Source organism: Hemiscyllium ocellatum, chromosome 24, assembly GCF_020745735.1.
Source record: "Hemiscyllium ocellatum isolate sHemOce1 chromosome 24, sHemOce1.pat.X.cur, whole genome shotgun sequence".
In the NCBI taxonomy this organism is placed as follows: domain Eukaryota; kingdom Metazoa; phylum Chordata; class Chondrichthyes; order Orectolobiformes; family Hemiscylliidae; genus Hemiscyllium; species Hemiscyllium ocellatum.
Genome location: NC_083424.1, coordinates 36,392,088 through 36,418,444, shown reverse-complemented (window position 1 = coordinate 36,418,444; position 26,357 = coordinate 36,392,088). Strand labels below are relative to the sequence as shown.

General features: G+C 42.1%; 1 protein-coding gene across 1 annotated transcript; it reads left to right on the top strand.

Moving 5' to 3' along the window:
• The first annotated feature begins 1,473 nt into the window (after positions 1–1,473).
• tbx3a (T-box transcription factor 3a) lies at positions 1,474–10,231 on the top strand. Its single transcript, XM_060843699.1, has 7 exons — positions 1,474–2,396; positions 3,529–3,796; positions 4,804–4,950; positions 6,417–6,493; positions 6,886–7,049; positions 7,692–8,335; positions 8,955–10,231. The coding sequence occupies exons 1-7, from the start codon at positions 2,002–2,004 to the stop codon at positions 9,402–9,404; spliced, it is 2,145 nt and encodes a 714-aa protein (XP_060699682.1). The 5' UTR covers positions 1,474–2,001; the 3' UTR covers positions 9,405–10,231.
• The last annotated feature ends 16,126 nt before the right edge of the window (positions 10,232–26,357 follow it).

Here is a 26,357-nt window from a genome sequence, read left to right as displayed (position 1 = left end):
AAGATGGCTAGCCATCAATTCCCTTTTGTTTGCTTGCAAATTAATCATCCCATACGTAGTTGGCGCCAGTGTAGATTTATCACACACAGGAGGGTGAATGAGTCGGGCGAGGAGAGACAAAGAGAGTTCGCACCTTCCTGCTTTTGATCCTAGATTAGTGCACCCTCCCTTCATAATATGAGTCTCTAGGGTGCTTAGCTTGGGAGGCCAGTCATAATTGGCGGAAGTTAATGCAACATTTCGAAACGTTACATCAAAACACATAATTCGTAAATATTTATTGCTTAGCCGAAATATTACCGCATGTGGTGATTATTTTATAAAGACAATATCACAACACGGTCCGATCATTTGCTTCTCTTCAGGCGAGAGAGAAAGCAAACTGCTTTATACAAGGGATGCGTAAAACGATAGTTAATATTTAAAGCCCACATCTGACCGGGATCTGCCTTCGGCTAGATTCCAAACAAAAATGTACACATATAGGTTCAAGGGAACTCGCCTTGGAGTGAATCTGACAGTTTCCAAATCTCCACACAGGTCAGAAAAGCGCCGTGCTTTTTTTTAACATCCCTGGATATAAGGAGAGGGATCAAGATATCCCAACGCGACAGTGAGGGAGAGAGAGAGAGGGAGAGACTGGGGAATCAAATGGAACGTCGTCAGATCGCAAGCTCCAGCGGCGGAGATTGGTGGTGCTCAGAGCGACTTTTTCTCGTCAGGATATACTCACAGATCAGAGAGGCGATATTACGGTTTAAAAAAAAACGAAAAGTGATACGAGACGCTAGTTACTGCTCGACGTCAGCAGCCTGGCGCCAAGCGCCCTTAAACATGTGCGTCAAAAATGCAATGTTACAAGAGCTAATCACTTTAGATGTTCCGCTCCTATCTCCGTGCATTTAGCCGATGTGATTGCTTCTCAGTTGCAACTTTGTTTTATCCCCCCAGCGCTCTCAGAAAGAGGAGAGAGAAAGCAATGTCCTTTCCACTTGAAACTGCTGCAGCCCTTGAGGCGCCATGTCCTCATTATTAAATCACCTCGTTAAAATGAGGCTTTTTTTTAATAAAAAATTGTTGTTGAAAGCATCGCCAAGAAACAAATAAAATTAAGACCCGGGACATCTCAATGCTTTGCCCCTTTCCCTCTACCACCCACCTCCCTCTCCTCCCCCACCCCCAACACAACCCAAATTAAAATGCAGAGATGGTTATCCTCTCTGCAAGCCGGGGCAAGGGGTGAGGGGGGGTTAGTGTGCAGGGTGGAGGACGAGACAGGGGAAAGACTGAAGACGCCGCCCCCTCCCCCTCCTCCCCCCATTCCCTCTCCCAAATCAACACTGAATATACACGAATGCTCATCGCTGGCTTTGGAAGGCGGCGGATGGAGTGTGAAGGAAGGAGTGATGTGGCCGAGATTGCATATAACGGCGAGAATGGGACAGATTGCACTGAGACTCCGCTTGCCAGTGGACACACGCATGATATTTCCCTCCGTCTGGTTTCCTGGGAGTCGGTGGTGGTTGAAGCCACCTGAGGCGGGCCCTGCGCCTCTCCATTGGCTGGTGCTCCCTCTCCACCTCCCCCCCCCCCTTCCCGAACCACCACTTTAGTAACTCCCACCCTCCCTCCCTCTCTAATGATGTTGACATATTCACACGGCTGAAGCAGTGATCCTCGCTGTACGTTACCGTTTCCGACACCTTCTTTTTATAACTCATCTATCCCCGGCTTTAGTTGTCAAAACCACGCCTATGGAGCCACACAATTGGTTCGAAAGCGTCAAATAGCCAATCAACAGTGCTCAGCTATTCGCAATACGCACACATACACACACACACATACAGAAAGATCGGAGTTGACTGTTTGGGGAGATGTGTCTGTGCTGTGACATCGCCAGCCAGTCTTACTTTCAGTTTATCTGAAAAGCGAAGAGCACAATAATATTAATAATGATGCGCTTGTAAAAAGCCTCAGTGCGACCGAGATCCGGGGGAGTGGATGAATTTTTTACCGATGAGAGAGCCAGTTATTCCGGGGACAAGCATGGCTTATCATCCGTTCTTACCTCACCGGGCACCGGACTTTGCGATGAGTGCTGTGCTCGGACATCAGCCTCCTTTCTTCCCAGCCCTGGCGCTGCCTCCGACCGGCTCGGCCGCTCTCAGTCTCTCGGGCGGACTCGGCAAGCCCGTTATGGATCAGCTTGTAGGCGCAGGTGAGGCCGGGATCGCTCTCTCGGCAATGGGCCACCCGCCCTCGCATCTGAGGCCTCTGAAGTCTGTGGAGCCCGAGGAAGAAGTGGAAGACGACCCGAAAGTTATACTCGAAGCGAAAGATTTGTGGGATCAGTTTCACAAGTGTGGCACTGAAATGGTTATCACCAAATCTGGAAGGTACAGTGAATCTTTTCCCTGCAAAACACAAATGCCTGCCTCACTGATTAGAAAACATTCGAGCCTTTTTGATATCCAGCCTTGATTAGCTTTGACAACACGATAAATATATATTTTAAACACGTTGTAGGATCAACCAGGCAAAATAACTTTAATTGAAAATAGCGGCCAGATGTTTTCGCGGGCGATCTGTCAAAGGTTTTTTTTAATAACACGTCCATTTTGCTGATAGTTTTTCTCTATAAATGCAGTCACTTATTTATTGAAATAACGCGCAGTTTTCAAACCATTTCAGCTTGCACCTAGACATCGCCAGACTAACAAGGGCAGACCCTCGATCAAATATTTGACTTTAATAATTGCTAATGAAATTAGTCGAAATAGCTGATTCCTTATGAGAGGGGAGGTCACATGGGATCGGTAGAGGGCCGATTGATGAAGCTGACTGGGTTGGAAGTTTTTTTCCATCCATTCATTTGATCCGAGTCACGACAGGCGAACACTCAGTCGCCTTGAATATAAGGTGTATGGACTTAAGGTTCCAAGCCACTACATAACATTCAAGGGCTGGTTGTGCGTGTGTACTGGCGGTGGCGGTTTTGCGAATGATCACGGGTTGAGGGGTAACTCCCAGTAAATTATTTTCATGACACCTGCGGTAGTAGCGTTTTAAATCACGGAAATTCTTAAAAAAAGATTGCACCCTATCGTTGATTATAAGATTGAGTTAGCCGCGGACTTATCCAGGTAACCGATACATATATACCTTCGGCAAGGGCTGAATCATGCTTGTAAGAATCTTAATTTGTAACATTGAAATATAGGCTAAAATATCTTCAGTTAGATGCTGCTCTCTCGCTAGTTTCGGCCCGCATCATTTTAAAAGAACAGTTTTTTAAAAAAAAACACGCAAACATTCCCACTTCTAACAAGGAACATTGCCAATACTTCAATAGCCTGCCACGAAACGAATGTATTGGCTGGGATATTTCATGCACCACCAAATCCCTGGGAATCGAAGCTCCAGTCTCAATAATAGTTTAGGAACCCAACTCCAATTTGGCTTTCACGAGGATTACATTACTGACAGTATTGTACGAAAAAAACAAGTCAATTTAATGCTTTCTTCCAGGAGAATGTTCCCACCATTTAAAGTTAGATGCACCGGTCTGGACAAGAAGGCCAAATATATTTTGTTAATGGATATTGTGGCAGCAGATGACTGTAGGTACAAATTCCACAACTCACGCTGGATGGTAGCCGGAAAAGCTGACCCTGAAATGCCAAAGCGAATGTACATTCATCCTGATAGCCCAGCTACTGGGGAGCAATGGATGTCTAAAGTCGTCACTTTTCACAAACTGAAACTAACAAACAATATTTCCGACAAACATGGATTTGTAAGTTTCATATATTTATCTCTGAATTAATGTGTAATGCTTAGAACGATTTAAAAACAATATAAAGTATACAAGGCGATATGTATTTACTTTAGCAGCGCTCGGCTAAAATAAAACATTTTCTCCATTTGGAGTTTAAAAGATATAGGACCAACTCCTGGTGACATGAGGACTTTGCCTTTTTTTGTATTTTCTGTGGATCAGGACTTCTGTTAGCCTGGGGTATTGTGTAGATCGGCCATTTTAAGTATCTGGGTTTGCAAGTATTTGATTGTTTGGATCATATTTTTACAATTTTCTGCCGTACTGAAAGTGGTAAAGGCTTGATCTCGTCAACTTTCTCTCTCAATTTTCAGTTTGTAAATTTCGAAGTAATGTACAATGACTTGTAGTGGAAAATATTTGCAAACTAACACACTTTGGAAAATCTGCAATGTATTAAATATCATGCTCGCTGAAGAGAGACAAAAATGCAGCCACTGTAATAACAATGACCACAGCACCGATGGTGAACGTATTTTAATGTGGCATTAAAAAGCGGTATACTCATTACATTGAAATTATTTACCACTTGCTATTTGTGGGCAGTATTTTCAATTAATGCCAGGCATGTCAGTATTGTTCGAATTATCTTGCCGGTTTATTTAATACATCTGTGTAGGAGAAAGAATTACAGACATAAAACTATATATAGATGGGTATTATATATTTCCAAATCAGATATTTTCTAAGTGTTCAAACAGGAGGCTAGGCCACAGTTGCAAATCTTATCACACTGTCAGCTGTTCACACTCGTGCTGAACCCTGTCCTTTCCTGGAAAATCTCGGTTGGATATGAGTTTGTGTTATTGCTGGTCAACTAGTAGTATGCAGCGTGTGATTAAATAGCAAAACAACGTAATACTGACATGAGCAGAACCTGGCGGAATCAGGAACAGTTATATCATGTTGTAGTTGTATCTGCACTCACATTGTAGAGTAGTAATTCCTTGATTTATTCTTTTTAGACTATTTTAAACTCCATGCACAAGTATCAGCCCAGATTTCATATTGTTCGTGCGAACGACATTTTGAAACTTCCTTACAGTACTTTCAGAACATATGTATTCCCTGAGACAGAATTCATTGCGGTCACCGCATACCAAAATGATAAGGTGAGTAAGAAAAAAAGTAATTTCTTATTTTGCAAAAAAGCTGTGTCTCCTACATTAATGTTGATCTCTCTTCTGGTGTACTGTAGTTAAGTCACAAAGGTCAAAACTTGAAGCTTCCTTTTATTGTTTGCAGGCCACTTGTTTAGTTCATTCTGACCAAACCGATTTTAATTGGCAGTTTCATTTAACCTGCAAGAAAGCTTGTTGAATATTCGGCACATCCTGGAGCTCATATAGATTTTATGGTTTGTGTTGGACTGTTGGTTTTGGCAAGAGCTCACTTATGCGGCACCTTTCCTGGATTCATATTTATATGAGCTGTGGGTTTATGCCAAACGTGTTCTGCCAGGTAATAGGATTTAATCCATTCTGAAACAGTCCTTAAATTAGTCATTGTTTTAAAAAAAATTAAGCAAGGCCTTTCGTACCGTTACAGAAAACACAAGCTCTGGACTAATCCCATAGATCTTTAAATTACAAAGTGTTACATGAGAGTATTGGGCAAGTGCGGGAATCAGAAGCCTCTGATGATGATCAATTGAGTTAATTATTGGTGATGGTTTCATCCAAATAGTTTTTAAGGAACTTTGGAACTCTTTTGCTGTTATTTAACGCCTCATCAGACTTCTAGCTAGTCAGCTGACTTATTGATAACAGCTAAAGTTCATTGTCTGCAGTAGCTGATAATTTTTGATCGGTGCACATTTGATTGTGAGGAGTCTCGGATTGAATGAAACTGATTACTAAAAGGGTGTTAATATGATAAGTCAGATGGCGGTAACATATAGGGTGTCATGGTATTTCTTCGGCCAGTTTCTGTACTTTCGGTTGCTCCAGCACTGTTAGCTTCAGATCATAATTTAAATAACAATGGTTTCAATCTCATTAAATTCTGTATTGAAAGGAAGACGAGAGCGGGCAATAAAGTTACTGTTGACTACTGTCAACAGAGGGCAAGTTACTCTGTTGACGCCAGTCCAGTTTCATCCCCCACCGATGAAGTACATGGCTCTCTATCTTACAGGCGGGTTAGTTTAATAGAGTTGCTTTATGCGGGGGCAGATCACTGCTCTTCAACTTGACTTTTTCACATTTAATAAATAAATGCATTTTGAGTCAAACCAAACCCGTACGTTTTTGCAATGTGGTTCTGTTCAGTGGTGGCTTGAATTTTAATGCGATGGAATTATGGCGTAGGAAATATTAGACCCATGGATCACCGAGAAGAGATACCAGACCGTGTTGAAGTACACAGGCAGTGACTGCTTTTGCATAATTTGATATTTTATGTTGTAAATAACAATCGGAGACAATAGTATAATGGAAATCTAAATCCACTGGTCACTGATTTCCCTCGGCCACTTGCGCCAACGCTGTCTATACCCTGTGAATTTCCTGAAAAGATTGTACTTGATATTGTATCGCAGAGTGGTGAATATGATCAAACTTGCTATTTTCCTATCTAGATAACCCAGTTAAAGATCGACAACAATCCATTTGCCAAAGGCTTTCGCGACACGGGAAATGGGAGAAGAGAGAAGAGGTAAGTTTCAACTCACTTCGAGTCTGTCTGTGTTAATCGGGGCCTGGTTATGCTCACGATCCTGATCACCATTTTGTTATGGGCGCTGTCAAACTTGTAGGGAGCACGCAGAAGGGAGAAAATGAGCACTGCTTGTCGCCACCGTGTAGTATCTTTCGTTTTACGTTTGACGTTCTGCCGCCTTATTTTTAGAAATTGGGAAAAGGCTATCAGATTGTAAACCATACCCGCACAGTAGCGCGGCTCAAATCGCCAACTCCTCATCCAACCTGAGCTGCCTGGCTTCGCTATCCAGGGTGAAAGCAAACGGCAAATGACGAGGACAATTATTTGACCATCTTTAAAATAAAACGCAAGTCATTGTCCTTCACTTTTCCCCTTGTTAAAAACAGAAAACAGTTAGCGATTCAGTCGCTGCGAGTCTACGAGGAGCAGCAGAAGGGGTCCAGAGAGAATGGGGCATCGGATGATTCATCCAGCGAACAGCCGGCTTTCAAATGTTTCGGTCAATCTACGTCCCCTGCTGTCTCCACGCCAGGAACTGCGAACCTAAAAGGTTATTATTTTGTTACCTACACAATTTGTTCTTTTGTACATAAAAGGCGTGACTAAGTTTGTGCCCATTAATTGGGTGTCTGTTTGTCTTGAAGATCCTTATCACCTCCCTCTGAACCGAATAATTCAGGACAAGATACAGTCTTTGTTTCTATAGTCTCCCCAATAGAACGGGCTGGCCCGAAACCATGAGCACTTGTTTGTTGCATACTGAATATTGCGTCCAATTTAATAGGCTTTAAATATCTTTAGGATTGGAAATTCCCCTGTACTGTCCCGTGAAACCATTTCTAACAGAAGGGACGCTTTCATTTTGTGTTTTAGGGCAGATCAATCAAAAAGCATCCTCCCCCCGAGAAAATTTAAAGGTTTTGATTTCTTGCAGTTGAATGGTCATTGTCACCGTTACAAAAAACAGAAATCGCTCAGCAGGTCTGGTTGCAACTGTGGAGAGAAGTCAAGAGTTCCGGGTCGAGTGACCCTTCCTCAGAGTTGTCCCTGTCATGTTGCTATAATCAGATTTGTTAAACAGAACTCTCAATTTTCATGGTTGTTTGGTCACAAGAAATGCCACCATATTTATGTTGCTTCTTCTACTTTTTTAACAAATGTAATAAAACAAAAATAATGTACTGTTTTCTAGGTGCTCTGCACAGTGATGATGAAGAGAGCGACCTGGATTGTAAAGACGAGCCCACCCAGGAGGGCACCGACTCCGGGAAATTGTCAACCAGCAGCGAGGAGCGAAAGGAGGAAACCAGTTCAGCCAAATCTCACCCGCGCTCATTGGAGGCGGTGAGCAGGATGAGAGAACACGAAAGCTCTAGGACTGAGAAGAGCCCGACAAACCCAGCGGCCAGCTCCCGAGCCGTTAACGGAGAGAGCCCTGAGGTTAAAAGCCCGGCCAGAGACCATCAGCAGAAAGCGGAGGAGGCCAGTGGGCTGAACAAGGAGAGCTACTCGCCTCTGACAGTGCAGACCGATGGGGTGTCGCACCTGAACCACGGACACTTACAAAACCTCGCCTTTTCTCACAACTTATCGGGCCAGCATTTCTTCACCCCCCTGGGCGCAGGGCACCCTCTTCTCTTGCACCCCAGCCAGTTTGCTATGGGTGGGGCCTTCCCCAATATGGCAGCGGGGATGGGCCACTTACTGGCCTCCATGTCCGGCTCGGCCAGCGGCATCAGTGGCCTGGACACGCTTGTTTCCTCACAGCAAGGACTACCCGCTGGGTCCGCGGCAACCCTCCCCTTTCACCTCCAACAACATGTCCTGGCCTCTCAGGTACAGCTCCAGTCTTCCTACTCTCATTTACTGAGTTCTGTCGAGTTATTAATTCCGTGTGACTGATACACAGTGGAAACTGGGGGATTACCTTTGTTTTAATGCAGTGATGTTCGTTTCCAGAGAAAAAAAGAAACTAGACTTCACTAACATGCGAAACCAGACATCACTTCTTCCATTAAATGTAAAGGTTCAAACTTTTCTTTAAAAAAAACCTGACAATGATCGTGAACCCGGTGAATTGATACTTTCAAAAGTGCTTTAAATAAAATCACTTCCAATGCAAAAGAGTATTTTTTCGATCGGTTAAGGCTGGGAATAACTCCCACCTTTAATTCTGCCTCACGTTTTACATTTGTCTGAGGGAGACTTGTAATTACACTTCCTTATTTTGGCTGTCAGGAAGCCAGGCTGTTGTAGAGTCCCCCAATGTGTTTCTGTGACAGAAGGTGTGTGTGCCTTGTTATGATTTTGATTTTTGATGTTGTTAATTTTTAGGCCCATTTCCCTACTTTACAATTTTATTGGACTCAGGATCAATCCCATACATCGTTTTTTTAAAAAATGGGTTGCTAGAGTTGTTGAAAACATAAACTGTCTTTTCTTGTTCCTTTGACAGGGTCTTGCGATGTCACCTTTTGGTAGCCTCTTCCCCTATCCTTATACCTACATGGCCGCTGCAGCCGCCGCCTCTATGCCAGGTGCAGTCCCGTCATCAGTCGCATCCTCTGCACATCGCCACCCGTTCCTCAGTGCAGTCAGGCCTCGCTTGAGGTACAGCCCTTACACGTTCCCCGTGCCCGGGATGGACAGTAGCAGCTTGCTGACCACCGCCGTGCCTAGTCTGACCAACCCCAGCGACACGAAGGTGAACGGCGTGGCAACCAGCCCGGTGTCAGCGGGCCTGGACTCCGGGTCGGAGGTGAACAGCAGGTCGTCGGGATCGGTCTCCGTGTCGCCCAAACAGTGCTCCGACAAAGAAGCGCCCAACCAGCTCCAGAACATTCAGCGCCTGGTCAGTGGACTAGAGACCAAGCAGGATCGGTCAGCCCGGGGCGGCTCCCCTTGATGGCAAGGTGATATCCCAAGGCCCCAGGCGGCTTTGCATGTCACCCACCTACAGTCTTGTTTCTTTTTTTTAATGCTAGTGTAGAGCCTTGGTATTATCGAATTTCCCAAACTTTACAAACAAGGAAAAGAAGAGTTCCCGAGAAGTGGAAGGTTATTGAAGTTTCCGGGCACCATCAGTAGTTCTGGGGTTGTAGATGTCAAATCAGCTTTTTACATATATGCAATAACAGAAAGAAACGGAGACTATTATAAAGTATTTATGTAATTATTTGATAACATGTGTAAATATACTGAAATTAGAATACTCGAAATTATACTTTAATTTATTGTTGTTGTACATACATCTGTATATAAGGCTTCAAAGCCTTCCTTTGTTCGTTCAAACGCTTTTCAACACAACTCCTATTAACCGTAGTGCCGACACCGTTACCACCACTTTACCCAACAATGTGTTACCATGCTACTACATTAAAAAAAACCCTTATAGACCCGAGTACAAGAAGTGCCATTTTTTTAAAGCTTTTCTCATTGTTTCAGTGTTAAAGTGCTACTGTCTTTACAGTTTAGAGTGAGGGGGGAAAAAAGAGCTCACCAGTTGCTTGAGAAGTAATGAAGACACTTTCGGGGATTTCTTTCGTGTGTCAAAATGAATGGAAATTTTATGCCTACAGCTTGAAAGTGCCGAGAGTTAAAAAAAATAAATGAAGGTATATTTTGTGTTATAAAATGTTGAAAGTTCTTGGTTTTCTTGTACTATTTTTGTTTCGCTTTGAAGTTCTCAAAAAAATTTCAATAAATTTGTATCGAAGTCTTTGGTGCCAGTTATTCCAGTCACGTTTCCAGTCTGTTGCACAGAGTCATCTAAAGATAAGGTTGGCGTGGTCACTGTATTTTTTAACAATTAATCAGACCCTTTTATTGTTCACAAATATTGTTTCCACATGAAAATTCTCACTAGTGCTTTAATTAACGTGCCTGGCATCCTGTCCAAAGGTAATGGTGCTGCCACCTGTCCTACTCTGACATACTCCCCCCATTATAGCACATTTTCTCCCCACTGCGTTAAGCTATTCACCATTGTGTTACAGAGCCTAATTCACCAGTGTGTTACATATCCGCCCCAGTTCCCCACTCTGTTACACAGCGTAATTAACCAGTGTGTTATATAACGCCTTCACTACGTTAACTTCACTGTTACATAGCTTAATTCACCAGTTATATATCCTCCCTATTGTTAACCTTTTTCCCCACTGTGTTATGTGTCAATCCCCACTGCTATTTCGCCCAATACCGCAGTGCGTCTTACACAGCCTCCACTGTGTAACACAGTCTCTCCAGTGTTAACATGCCTCAATTACTACAGTGTTAATTTCACTCAAGGTTAAAATCAGGTTATAGTCCAACAGGTTTATTTGGAAGCAATTTCACTCAAATGTTACACAGGGTTTATTCTACCGTGTCAAAAATTATTCGCCCCTCCAACGGATGGCCGCCATGAAAAACTTGTCAGCAGCACTAACCGATATATAATTTCTGCTCAGAAACTCGAACCCCTTAATCCTCAACTCAATTTCTTCAGATAGTGAAAAATGCCCCAATTGTGTTTTCAGAAAATTCTCTGTAAATGATAATAATATTCTTGTCTGTACTTGAGAGGAATCATTTTCCCCCCTGTCTGGCGCAATGCAACGATAGAAAATTAAGTAGCAAAAACATATCTCCATTTCCTGCTTAACAAAAGAATGAGACGTACGATATTTTCAATGCAACGCTTCGGCTATTGCAAAGTAGTATGTAACCTAAAAGGAAGACGGGTCGTTTCAAAATGCTGTGGTCATATAGGAAATGCAAACATATGTAATGTCAGTTTCATGGAGAGAAGGGAAATCAGTGAAGCCAAAGGGCAGCCGGCCTGTGCTCTGCGTTGATTGTTTTCTTATTTATGATATGTAATTCACGCCGCAATTGGTTTCATTTGAAAACCAATTAAGGATCGTAACCTGTGAGTGTTCATGGAAACAGACGAACTAAACCTACTGAGAAGCCATTCCTCCTCCCCTTTCAAAAAGACAGGCCCAGAAAGGGTGGGGGTGGGGGGGGGGAATAAACTTCAGAAATTAGCAGAATGTGAAGTTTACAGCGACGTTAATAAATAACCAGTACGGCGCTTGCGGATCAGAGTAAACAATGCAATACTACTTGGATTATCCGAGTATATCACTCACCTGGCGCCTCTGCTGATCTGATCTTTGATTTCAGGAGCCGCAGTCCAGCCGCCGCACGATCCCTTCCCTGGTGACTGAGCGCCATCTAGGGGTTGGCAAATTGAATAATCCCAGTGACCCGGGCAGAGTGTAAAGGTCACTTCTTGGCCAGTCTGAGCAAAATTCATTACAGACTTGCCTGTCTGGTTGTGTAATTGAGAAATCGTTTCATTAAGTTGCAGCCTTTCTCTTTGAGGGGAGCCTGGATGCTTGGTTCAGGCGTGGGGCATAATCATTGTATTTCTACACTAATATTCCCCCTTGATTTGATCAGGTGCTTGCATGAGGTACCATTCGTAAATTCAAATATAAAACATTAAACATTTGCTTTCTGCAGTAACAATACATATCTATATTACTGATTTATAAACTAACACATGATTGAAAATTTATTGTATGTTGGAAACTGGCCTTCCGATTTAAAAAAAATGCCAAATAAGTCATATTCGCAAATCATAAAATTTGAAAATGTGAAAATTTTCATGGTCTGGACAAACTGAAATAAATACGGTGTTGTCCCCCTTGACGTCTCGATCTGTCGTTCCTGAATGTTCCAAGAGGAGCTAAACTGTGAATTGAAACCATTTAATTTCCCGAAAGTCTAATGAGAGTTATTGATTTAAAATACCTCCAACCGGCACTGTCAGGATATTGGACCATTACCGCCTCCCTTCCTGCTTTCCAGCTTCCTTGTTGCTTTCCAATTACAGGTTCATACAGAACTTGAATTATCGCTGTCTATATTACCCGCGGGTAAACTTGCAATTCGGACACGCGTCCTAAAACAATGGTGTCGGGCAAAGTGCAAAATAAACAAAAGAGTGACAATTCTCAGAAATAATATATTCGCTAGGAAGTATTTGCCAAAGAAGTTTATTGTTATGGTAGAGCACGATTAAGTTTTAGAAATTAAACCTGCAATCGAGTACATACGATCATTTCGAAGATCACAAGTGGTTAATGCATGTTGGTTGTGCATCTTCCCTAAGCCCTGATCTGTCAATCAAGAACCGGGTCGGCAGATATTCTGTGGCCGGTGAAGCGTAAGGCGCCATCTATGGAAGGTGTTAATTTGATTGTGATCAAGACTTGCTTTCTGGTATCCGCTCGCTTAAAACGTGTCGCCACTGACCTGTTCCACATCTCGGAACAAAGGTAGGGTTGGGGGCGGTGCTTGGGGAGTGGGAGAGTCAACAGCGTGATGGGCGAATATGCAATTTAAGAGGAGGTGAGCCAGTCGCAAATATTCGCTGTCTCTGGGCTAAAAAGTGTTCGCACCTTCACCTTTCAAACGTTGGGAGGCTTGTACGAAAGAAGAGGTGTGTGTGTGTGTGCGTGTGCGTGTGCGTGCGCTTGGTGGGGGGGAGTGGGGGTGGTGTGAAGTTAAAAACAACTGACCGAATGAGACTTTACTGTTTTTCATAACCTGCATCGATGTCAATGCAAAAGCTGCTGGAGGCTAGGACAGCCATCGACTCCTGCTTTATGTTGAGCTGTGTTACTGCTCTCACATGCATTCCACTAGGTGGAGCTCCAGCACTGGAAATCTGGTCGATGTACAAAAGAGAATGGAATCTCGGGTGGCGGGGTTTTGGGGGGAGGCGAACCACTGACAGCATTGGAACAGCCCAGAGAATGAATATATTTTCACCTGTGGCATGAAATAGGAGCTGAGTGCACGGCATTCAAAAACAGCTTTCCGCCAATTTTAGTTTTCTTTTGCTTCATCCTTTGTAAACAGCGGTGTTCAGATACACGGAGTATGCAAGGTGTTTAAATTTAATGCTCACACCCTTTGTTTAGTAGATATTGGTGTAAAATCGTCATTCAAAACTTGCAACCAGATATTAAAGGACTGTATGCGAGAAGTGTGGATATATTTACAGACTGCACAAATAAGGAGTGCCTTGGGTTTATCTGTTGAATAGAGTCGAACTTCAAACCTGCAGAATCGAATTGCATATGTGACTATGAATAAAGAATATTTTTGAATTAGAAGAAAACCTAATCTCAGATTTGGGGCCGAATTCTGTTTTTCAGTTATGGTTGGGGATTGTCAAATATGATAATTGGAATTATATCAATTAGGATTTATTTTTGTTCGGGACGAGTATTTTCACCTGGTGTCAAATACATTTGCACCACAAGTCCTGTTTGATGAAACGGTAATGTGATCTACCAAAGTGCTAGGAATCTCTAATGCATGTTGTGGCACAAGTGAATGCTGTCAGGAGCTTAGGGGGGGATCATGGAGATGGAATAAAAATAGAAAGGCCTGAAGAAGTCTTGGCAAAAAAAAGAGTTATGTTGGACTCTTTTATACCAAAGGTTTTTATGCCAAAGTACAACAAGGATTCATTCAGTTATCATGCCCTCTCCTTGCCTCATAATATATGTAAATAGTATCCTGCATGCCTAGTCATGATTTTGCAACTGCAAATGACAAATTCTACAGTTCATTTTTTCTTTGTATGCAATGACTGTACAAAATTGCTTTTGTACCACTCTATGTATGTAAAGTTTTTTTGGGAATAAAGTATTTTTTGAACAAAAAAAACTGGACTTGAATGTTAACTCTGTTTTTCCCCTCCATGGATACTTTCGGACCTACTGAGTTTTCCTAACACTTTCTGTTTTTATTTCACATTTCCAGCTCTGCAGTACTTGTATTATGGAGAGGAATTGTCTCCAAATCACTCTCAACTCGTTTGCTATCTGCTTCGTAGAGGCATCAGCAGATGACCAAGAAGTTGCATTCATGATAACAAAGACTCAATTAAGGACAACAGCAACAACCCCCATGGATATCTATCATCTGTATAAATTTTCCAAACACTTCCCAGAGGGATATTAAGATAGCTTTACATTGAGAGAGATGTTTGCTCAAAGAGGAGTGCCTTAACTGGGAAGTGGAAAGATTGAGGATGGGGTGGGATTCTAGAGCTTGGGCACAGTCACCAGTAATGGGATGGTGGAAATCAGGGACACACATGTACTATAGGAGCATGGAAACTAGAAGATCTGTACAGGGATATGTTAAGTATTTCATATACCACAAAATAATAAAATTTCATTGATATGTCACTAAGGTCAACAACAGCTATTTGATGAGTAGCAGTTCCTTTCATTTATCTTTGACTCAAAAGAATAGAATAGTTGAGCCACACTCTTTGAGTCCACGTGGGCTGTCTCTAAGAGCAATTCAGCTAATTCCTTAGGCCATGGATTAATGATGGGTGTAAGATAGCAAGGGCTCTATTCAGTCCTAGCTGATTCTCTCCGTGGGTAATACCTGGCCTTTACTTGCTAATTCCCAGAGAGCAAATCAGGATTAGCAATTCAGGAAAAGGGATTCACTCTCTGCTGTTTTGTCTCCATTGCGGTGAATCACCATAGTCTGGGTTAGTGGTGCTGGAAGAGCACAGCAGTTCAGGCAGCATCCAAAGTGCAGCGAAATCGATGTTTCAGTCAAAAGCCCTTTTGCTGCACTTTGGATGCTGCCTGAACTGCTGTGCTCTTCCAGCACCACTAATCCAGAATCTGGTTTCCAGCATCTGCAGTCATTGTTTTTACCACGTGAATCACCATAGTGTCTACACAACTAGAGTAGATTGAAGTACTGCGGACTTTGGTACAGTGGAGTAGGCTTTATAATTCCAAACAGCATGACTTCCCACTTTTAACCAGTCTATTAAAGTAAGATTGCATTTAGAGGCTTTGTGTCATCAATTGAAGAGATTGGGAATTGTAGTGAACTAGAAGTCACCCCTCTTCCAATCTTTCAGTAGGCTAATCCAGAGTCACTGGACTTAATTTAAGCACTTCGAGTAAAAAGTGAGGTCTCCAGATGCTGGAGATCACAGCTGAAAATGTGTTGCTGGTTAAAGCACAGCAGGTTAGGCAGCATCCAAGAAACAGGAAATTTGACGTTTCAGGCCAGAGCCCTTAATCAGGAATCTTAATTTAAGCACTGTCCAGAATAACCAATTTTTGATGAGTAAATATTCATCACCTTGAGTCAACCTGGCTTGCTGAAATTGTAATTAATGAGCCAAAATGGCCTCAAAATAGGACTGTTCAACCTACTGTCCCAGTAACACTGACTGTCACTGCCACCTTTATAGATGGTTTTGGTGTACTGTGGATGTGTAAAATAAATTACCCGCTGCATGCAAAGGTTTCTTTTCAGGTTCCTATGAAATATGAAAAGCCCTGAATACCAACTTGGAACAGAACTGAATGGAATAGACACCATCCACTATCAAGCCAGTCAATAAAGCAGACCAAACCCTCCAGAATGTTGCTAATTAAGAAGAACATCTACTCCTGTGCTTCACAGGAGTTATTGGGCACATTGCCATCTGGACATACCAAACATGTCAAGTTCCTTTGGAAATCAACTAACCAAAGTTCCTAAAATATTTGAACTGACACAGATTTAATTTGCTAATTTCACAATTATTTGATAAATGTATTGTTTAGTTAACACGTACATATTTAGATATTGAAACTACAGATTTACAATATACATTCAAAACAAGAAAATGGAATCTTACACATTGTGAACTCAAATTTTAGTTCGTTTGTATTATTATTTTCGAAAATGGTGATGTAAAAGTGGGTGCAGATCTCTAACTCTCAAACAAGCTTGAAATTTGAATTCTTTTAGTTGCAGAGGGTGGTACGTGTATGGAATGAGCTGCCAGAGGAAATGGTGGAGGCGAGAATGATTGCAACATTTAAAAGGGTGCTGGCAGGTGGGACTAGATTGGTTTGGGATATCTGGTCGGCGTGGACAAGTTGGACCGAAGGGTCTGTTTCCGTGCTGTACAGCTCTATGACTCTATGACTGTATGACTCAATGACTTTCACCCTGCAGCCTGAAGGTGATACTTATGTTCAAGTTGGGACTGCCTCTTATAGAAACCATCCCATTTTCATTTCCACTGATGAACATTATAATATTCTTGGTCACATTCTGCTGCTAAAATGTTTTCAGTCTGCTGAGGTAAAGAAAATAATAATTTTATTTAAAGAGACATCTTACTGTGGCTTTGTTTTGCCATGAGGGTGTGAAAGACAGCAAGATCATGTAAAATGACTTCAGTTTGTGACAATGTACAGATACAACCTCTGTGTTGTCATGATTGCATTTATGAAAACAGGATTGACTTTAATAATGGATCCTAGGTCTATCAGCCGGACTTGTGGATTTAAACACCCCTTTATCTCAAAAGGAAGGAATCAAGGACATCCTCAGACAGAAACTACATCTTAAAAGTCAATGATGTCCACACATGTAATTGAACTCCATTGACTTTAATAGTTCGGCTTCAAATACAAAGATTTTGACTGATAAGTGCACTAAGGCATGAAAAGCGTAAACATTGCAAGTGGTAAAAAGACTTTGGATGCTAAATGAGATCACAACTTACTTTATATGGAGCACAATTCAGCATTTTGTCACAGATTGTGTGAGATAGCAGCTGTCATTGCTTGCCAGCTAAGAATAAAACAAAAGAGAGTGAAAGCTGCCTGGAATTGAACGCATCACAAGAGGAACCTTCTTAAAGGAGAGCGAGGCAGGGAGAGAGGCAGTTAGAGTGATCCTGACTCAGTGGTCTTCTGTTTTACTTTGCAGCTAAAAGTGCAACAATTGGAGAATCAAGGAAGCAACACTCTCCCTATCTCTCTCATCATTCAACTTGCAAAGCTTACATGTGAAATAAACTTTTGGAAATTCAACTGTGAAACCCATCACAATTGCTGAGACAATCCTATAATGCCAAACCTTCATTTTACTTAGATTATTTACAGTGTGGAAACAGGCCCTTCGGCCCAACAAGTCCACACCGACCCGCCGAAGCGCGACCCACCCATACCCCTACATTTACCCCTTACCTAACACTACGGGCAATTTAGCATGGCCAATTCACCTGACCTGCACATCTTTGGACTGTGGGAGGAAACCGGAGCACCCGGAGGAAACCCACGCAGACATGGGGAGAACGTGCAAACTCCACACAGTCAGTCGCCTGAGTCGGGAATTGAACCCGGGTCTCAGGCGCTGTGAGACAGCAGTGCTAACCACTGTGCCACCGTGCCGCCCATTTTAGACAATGCAACATCTGGACTTCAAAATTCTAGGCCTGCATAGAACAATAGAGACCAAATTTGAGAAAGCAGCATCTTTAGCCAACTCTAGAACAAGAGAGTGAGATTAACTTACTTCTTACTTTAAGTATAAAAGGATTTAATATTGAGTTACTTAAAATCTAAAATGTAAAAGAGGGTAATGAAGTTCAGTTGGCTGGATGGCTGGTTTGGGATGCAGGGTGACACTAACAACCAACGTTTAATTCTTGTAATGGGTGAGGTTACCATGAATGTCCCAACTTCTCAACCTTGCCCATTGCCTGAGGCATGAAGACCCTCAGGTTAGACCATCACCAGTCATCTCTCTCTAATGAGACAGTCGAACCATGGCGACGTTACCTCATATTTAAAATCAACAGACTTACTGCGGGGATAATAAATGTACATATCCAAACACAAATACATTGTTCAAGAGTAACTTTGAGGAAAGAGCTGAAAATGTGTTGCTGGAAAAGCGCAGCAGGTCAGGCAGCATCCAAGGAACAGGAGATTCGACGTTTCGGGCATAAGCCCTTCTTCAGGAATGAGGAAAGTGTGTCCAGCACGCTAAGATAAAAAGTAGGGAGGAGGGACTTGGGGGAGGGGCGATGGAGATGCAATAGGTGGAAGGAGGTCAAGGTGAGGGTGATAGGCCGGGGCGGGGTGGGGGCGGAGAGGTCAGGAAGAAGATTGCAAGTTAGGAAGGCGGTGCTGAGTTCGAGGGATTCGACTGAGACAAGGTGGGGGGAGGGGAAATGAGGAAACTGGAGAAATCTGAGTTCATCCCTTGTGGTTGGAGGGTTCCCAGGCGGAAGATGAGGCGCTCTTCCTCCAACCATCGTGTTGCTATAGTCTGGCGATGGAGGAGTCCAGGGACCTGCATGTCCTTGGTGGAGTGGGAGGGGGAGTTAAAGTGTTGAGCCACAGGGTGGTTGGGTTGGTTGGTCCGGGTGTCCCAGAGGTGTTCTCTGAAACGTTCTGCAATTAGGCAGCCTGTCTCCCCAATATAGAGGAGGCCACATCAGGTGCAGTGGATGCAATAGATGATTTGTGTGGAGGTTCAGGTGAATTTGTGGCAGATATGGAAGGATCCACACCTGAGAGTTTGTTTGCAATATTAGTCTGCCCAAATGTATTCTAAGTCCTTTAGAGGAGATTGGGAATTTTAGTTTTCTGTGTGGGCTCTCAAACTGCTGGGCAAATGAAGGAATGACAGATAATGCTCTGATTCAGTAATCAAGCTGAAATCTGGATTTCTGAAATAATTCAGCATGTCTGATATATTTGACAATAAGTGACTGATTTGACTGCTTAAATATAGCTGATGTGTTAAAAATCAAGAATGCTTGTCTGTTCTGTCACGTAACATTTTCACTTGGAAGAATATGATTCGAATGTGATGCCATTTGTCATAGTTCCACACCCGACAGGAACAATAGTCATCCTCTTTCACCCTCAAGTTTTTTCAAGTCATCTTGTATGCATAGCATGAGAATACATGTCGAAGTGTAGGGACCTGACTTCTTAGTCTTGTTGAGATGAGAAGCTGAAACAGCTGCAGTGGAAATGAAGATGATATTAACATTTACTTACATCCTGATGGTGAACAGTGCAATTAGTACAGATTGATATTATCTCTTTCAATCACTTGGAAAAATCTGGCCACCAACTTGAATATCCTGGATGTTTTGTTTTGCCCAAAAGTCCTTGGTGCAAATGTAATGCACTATATCAAATCACACATATACCAAACTGACCACTCTCTTGTCAAAAGTGTGTAAATCATCCAGATGTTCTCTCTGCTACGTGAGAGTGAGATAATGTGGCATATACACTGGTAATCTTTTGATGCAGAACGCATTCTTCATTGGATATCTATGCATTTCTAATTTAATTCAATCACTATGTTATTGCTGGTAGTGTTGCAGTTATTATCACTGTAAAGGTTTCCACCCCTTTAATGAAACTTTGATATCCTTGTTCTAGCCTTGGCTCAGGGATATTAAACAAACTGTTTGCTATAGTCTGCTGTTTTCCTGGAATATACAGTACCATTTTTGCGGAAATTTCATCATCTTCAGTCTGAATAGTTGTACTTGTGCAGATATTTTTGCAAAAATAGAATTGGAGAATGTCAATAAAGATTCTATTCTTGTCTTGACATAATCTGAAAATTTGTCACAACTCCTTATACTAGCTAATGCTTCCTTCTCAAACATTACATACCTCTATATCTCTGTGCAACCTCTGTCAATGAATGGGATACACAATAAACTGGGCCAAGTTTTATATCTGTACTAATCGAGAAAGATTGCAGCTCCCAGTCCACTAGAAGTTACATATGCAGAAATGACAATGGGTAGCTGTGGGTCAAAAGTAAACTAACATATCAGGTACTACCAATGGTTCAATTCCAGGGACCCAGGTTTGATTCCAGTTCGGGTGACTGTGTGCAGTTTGCACGTTCTCCCGTGTCTGCGTGGGTTTCCTCAGGGTGCTCTGGTTTCTTCCCACAATCCAAAGATGTGTAGGTCAGGTGGATTGACCATACTAAATTGCCCCTGGTATGATGTGCTTTAGTCAGAGGGAAATGGATCTGGGTGTGTTACTCTTCGGAGGGTTGGTGTGGAATTGTTGGGTCAAATGGCTTGTTTCCACACTGTAGGGAATCTAAACATACCTTTTCTCACAAGACATCTGTGCTTCCTCCTGGAATCATGTCTTGCCATAACAGCTGACATTGTGACTCACGCTGTTAACAACAAGGTGGGGCAGAAACTTTCCAATATCATTTATCATACAGATGTGTCTCTGGAGCTCAGTCACATTCTGAGATACAGGAAACTTCTTAATTGCTCTTACCTTCTGTAAATCAACTCTGGAACCATATGTCCAAGGAATTTGACAGTTGGTTGTGAGGTTTTGTATTTGTTGCTGAGTGTAAGTCCTATTTCCTCTAAACATCAAAATGCAACTTACATTCTAGTGTCATGTTCTGCCTGAGTGGATCAGGACATAGTTCCTCTAACATATGACTCCACCCAGTCCTTCTAGAATACTCAACTGCATTCTCTAGAAGGTTTCTGTCACTTATGTGATGTCGAAGGGTAATCTCCCGGAACCAAGTCTTGCAGACAATGAAACAAATCTTGTGAGTAATCTTTATGGAGAGGAAGTTGCCAAAATACAACACCATTTGTAGCTAATATTGTGAAGATTGGACTCTTCCCAATTTTGCTAAGGGCTGATCCATAAAGAAAATAAAATGAACTCTGCATTCAACTGTTTTTTTTCTGCTGTGTAAGATCTATGCAGAGTATAATGCATCCAATGGGATTTGTCACTGTGATTATTTTTGAGCACCAGCTCACTGATCATGTCACGGGTGAAATAACTCTGCGATTCAACATAGAGTTCCTTCTTTATCTTTGACATGCATTCTGTACCTACTGCCCTATATAGCTTAATGTACAATGGCTGAACACAGTTTTTCTCCAACCAAGGTTCACTATCAGAAATAACTGAAATTACTCACCTGTGCTGAACATAAATCACTGTTTTCCTCTACCAGTACTCCAGTAGTATCTGCTTGATTCGATAATATCTCCATGGATAGCTATATTCCACATCGTTAATATCTTCCATCTCATGATTTATACCATCATTTGAGACGTTCTCTTCTAACTTGTTGTATATAAGCTTCTGGCTGTATAGCACAGCTTGGAAGTGACATTTCTTCAAAACAAAAATGGCAGTCAGCTTATGTGGTGAGGCAGTTTTTGTGCTAGTGCCTTACCAACCCAACACAATCTACTTTACTTCTTCCTCACCAATTTACCTGTTGTAGATCTGTCTGTGCATCATAATATCAGTAACAGTCACCATTGCACAGTTCTCATGGGGACAAAGTCCTAAGTTCATGTTGATAGTATTATGTGGCATTACCACTATTCTAAACAGGATAGACTTTGAACTGATCTAACAACTCAAAACTGAGCATCCATGGAGGCACTGTGGGCTATCATAGGACTAAGATTGTATTTAATAATAATCTGTAACCACGTGGCCCTGCGTATTCCCGCCTCTACCATTACCATCAAGCTGGAAGATTAACACTGGTTCAATGAAGAGTATAAGAAGGCATGCCCGAAGCCACAGTGGACATATTGAAAACTGAGATGGCAGCCTGGTACAGCCACAATATGTGAGTATTTGCAAGCCAAGCTGTGGAAGCTGCAAGAGTAACATCTAAGAAATGCCACAACCAACGCATTAGGCCTGAACTCTGTAGTCCTGCCACATCTAGTTATGGATGGTGGTGCACAATTATACAACAAACTGAATCCATAAATATCCACTGCCTCAATGGTGGGCGAGCTCAGCATATCGGTGCAAACATCAATGCTGAATTATTTGCCTCTGTCTTAGTCAGAAGTGATCCAGTTTGGCCTCCTCAAAAGATCGCTAACACCGCAAATTCCGATCTTCGGCCAATTTGATTCACTCCATATGAAATCAAGAAACAGCTGAAGGCACTGGATACTGCAAGAGCAATGAGCCTTGACAACATTCTGGCAATAGTCCTGAAGACTTATGCTCCTGAATTAACTGGGCCCCTAGCCAAGCTGTTCCAATTCAGCTACAATGCTGGCAATGTGGAATATAGCCCAGGTATGTATTGCACACAAAATAGCAGGACAAATCCAATCCAGCCAATTATCAGTCTCCGACTCCACTCTCCATCATCAGCAAAACACTGGAAGGGGTCGGCACGGCTATCAAACGGCACTGACAAAGGAATAACTTGCTCACGTATGCCCAGTTTGGATGCTGCCTGGACAGCTCAGCTTCTGACCTCATTACAGTCTTGGTCCAAACATAGGCAAAAGAGCTGGACCTCCAAGATGAGGTGAGAGTGACTGCCCTTGAGATTGCCAGTATTTGAATGAGAACGACATCAAAAAATCCTAGCAAAACCAGAGTCAATGGGGAATCATGAGGAAAGCACTCTGCTGGATGGGTTCATGTTCAGCACAAGTGAATGTGATTGCCCTTTTTGGAGGTCAATCGTCTCAACCCAAGACATCTCTGCAGGAGTCCCTCAAGGTGGGGCCTAAATATCTTCAGCAGCTTTGTCAATGACCTTCTCTCTATCATAATGTCAGAAACAGGGATGTTCACTGATGATTGCACAATGTTCAGCACCATTTGTGACTTCTTCAATATGCATGCAAGACCTGGACAACATCCAGGCTTGGGCTGTGAGAAATTGAAAATTTCTCCTTGAGTTTCAATGCAATTACCATCGCAATATCAACATCCTGGGGTTACTGTAGACCAGAAACTGAACAGGACAAGCCAGACAGTGGCTGCAGTGAATAACTCACTTCCAGTCTCTCTGATGCCAGTTTGCCATCTGTAAGGTACAAGTCCATTTGCCTGGATGAGTGTAGCTCCACAGCACTCAAGAAGCTTGACACCATCTAGGACACAGCAGCCCACTTGATTGACACCTCATCCACAACATTCAACATTCAATTCCTTCACTGCTGATGCACAGTAGCAGCAGAGTGTACTGTCTATTTGATGCATTGCAGTAACTCACCAAGGCTCTTCTGACAGCACCTCCCTAACTTATAATCTTTACTACCTAGCAAGACAGGGCAGCAGATGCATGAGAACACCATCACTTACAAAGTTCCACCCAAGGCACAAACTATGCTGAATTAGATCTACATTACTATCCCTTCACTGTCACTAGGTCAAAATCCTGGAATTGCTTTCTGAACAGCTTGGTGGGTATCCCTCAACCCCAAGCACTGCAATGATTTAAAAAGGCAGCTCACCATAATCTTTGACAGAACAATTAAGGATGGCAAATAAATGCTGCTGTAGCTAGTGACATCCACTATCCATGGATAAAATTACCAGTAACAGTCAGCTGGGGTGGTTAATGTACTATGCTGCAGCTTCTGGGGAATCTAAAAATACTGGTTAAAGTTATGGAATAAGGGAACACACAATTAAAACTATAATGTAAGGGAATTTCTTCACCTGGAAGGTAAAGAACATTTGGAATTCTCCATCTTACACTTGTGGATGCTACCACTGAAATTATTTAAAGAGGTGGTTAGACTTTTTTTTTAAATATTGAGGAATTGAAGTTTATGAAGAGCTGACTCAAAAGAGGAGTTGAGAACTTGGACAGACTCGGGGCAAGGCTGAGAGACTAAATGGCTTACTCTGAACTTCAAATTCTGGTATTCTTAAGTTCACTCTGGAGTTCTGTTGTCTACAATGTCTGAAATAAGTCCACAGAGGCCGATATCCCATCATCAAGTCACCCTTTATATTTTCAGATAGAGAGTCCTGCACGCTGATCCAGCATCCTCCCAGCGAGCTCTCAGAATATCTGACATTCCTGTTTATATCTGTCAACCAGGACTCCCTGGTTGTACCAGATTAACAGCCCAAATCAGGGAACGCTTATTATATGAGGTCCATCTGGCTGACCTCATTACAATCACTGCAGTGTCCATCTCCAATGATATTGGAGGCTGCTGCCAGAGGTCTAACAAAATGCTGGAGTAAGGAACTGATTGTGGAATGGTGAACATGGAAACTGCAACATTGGCTGTATGTCTGCAATGTTTATTAACTGAATGCAGCAAGCTTCCTGATGTTGATTTGATTTGCTGAATAATTTGATTTACAAAACTCCCAAAAAGTATTTTATTATTAATTGAGCCCAGAGTAAAATTAGCTAAACTCCTTTTATTTGAAAAAAAATGTGCAGAGGGAGAAAGTTAGAATCGTAAACTTCTAAAAAGAATGGTTCATTTAATGAATATTTGAAGAGCCACAAAGTAATTTTGACCAACTGATAATTGTACCATATATAGAGCCTTCATGAGATCCTCTATTTTTCTCGAGCTATTTCTATGAGCATTGTACACTCTTCAACTGGAAGAATGAACTTTTTTATTAGTTCTATAATTTAAATATCTCACTGGTTCTTTGAGAGGAGTGCAAGGAGTACTAGTACTAGTGAATCAGGATGAACTAGATTCTGTTGTGCCTGCAAATGGATTGCATTTAAGAAATTCAGGTGCTGGAAATTCCAGTTAACCTCCTTATTTGTTGGCAGCTATTAAAATTCATAAAATATAGGATGATCAACCTTTCTCTATTCCTTACAAACTTCGAAAAATCATGTGCACTTATTTTATGCATGCTTGAGAAGAAATAAAGACAACCTCTGATTTCAAGCATTTATATTTTAATATCTAGACCCATGTTATGTATATTCAATTTATGCCATACTCCTGCTCACACACAAAGTAATTACATGCTTGATCATATAGTGTTTGTGGGAAGAGTCTATGGAGATTTTTTGGCTTCATTATTTGCTGCAGGGGACTATTTAGCCTCTACAGGCCCAAATATACTGCATTATGCAGCTGCAGTATTCAAAAATGTCTATCACTATTTCATTCCATAACTCCCATTTTCACTTTTAACACCTACGCTTTACATATTGAAAACATCTGTTAGTCACAGACATACCTACTAAGAAAATTAGCATAAGCTGGCCAGCAACTCCACAAATTGAAGTCAGACCATTTAGTTTTGTACACCCTGAAGTTAATGTCAAGTCTGCAGATCAATAATTGTTGCAGCATTTTATTCAGGTTTACTCTGTGGCTATTTTGGGCATTTTTGAGGGATACAAGCATTGGAAAAGAGATTTATTTTCTACTAAAAGTGAAGATGGGTGGCACAGTGATTAGCACTACTGTCTCACAGCACCAGAGGCTGTGAGGGACTATGTGGAGTTTGTCGTGCTCTTCCCACGTCTGCATGGGTTTCCTCGAGTGCTCCAGTTTCCTCCCACAGTCCAAAGAAGTGCAGGTTAGGTGGATGGGCCATGCTAAATTGCCTATTGTGTCCAGGGATGTGCAGGCTAGGTGGATTAGCCATGGGAAATGCAGGGTACAGGGATTGGGGGGGAGGGGTGGATCTGGGTGGGATGCTGTTTAGCGGGTCAGTGTGGACTTGATGGACAGAATAGCCTGCTGTGAGGATTCTATGATATCGCTCAAACAAAGAAAAAGTAATTGTGCTGCTTTCTTTAGTGCCTGTTCCAGTATTTTGAAGTTCAATTAAATATAAGCACATAAATATAATGCATCTGTAGTTTAAAGCCTCTGTCTTTTCCTTTGTGCTCACAATCTCTGTCTGCCTCTCTTTCATTTGATGGCGTGATATGTAGAGTACTTCAGTTTTATAAAATGTGTATGGACATTTCTGACAAAGACCTACAAATGAAATGATATAATAAAATCTCAGTGAAGCAACACAGTGGAATGAAATTATAAAGCTGAAGCCTTGAGTGGTCTAATCAGCAGTGTTTCATATCACTCTACCTCAGAAAGAATTGAATGGTTGCTCACACTGCAAAGAAAATAAAAACGTGTTATTAATTTTCAAATTTGAACAAGAGAGGCAATTACAAGTTAAATTATTTGCTGTCATTTTATTCAAGAAGCTGT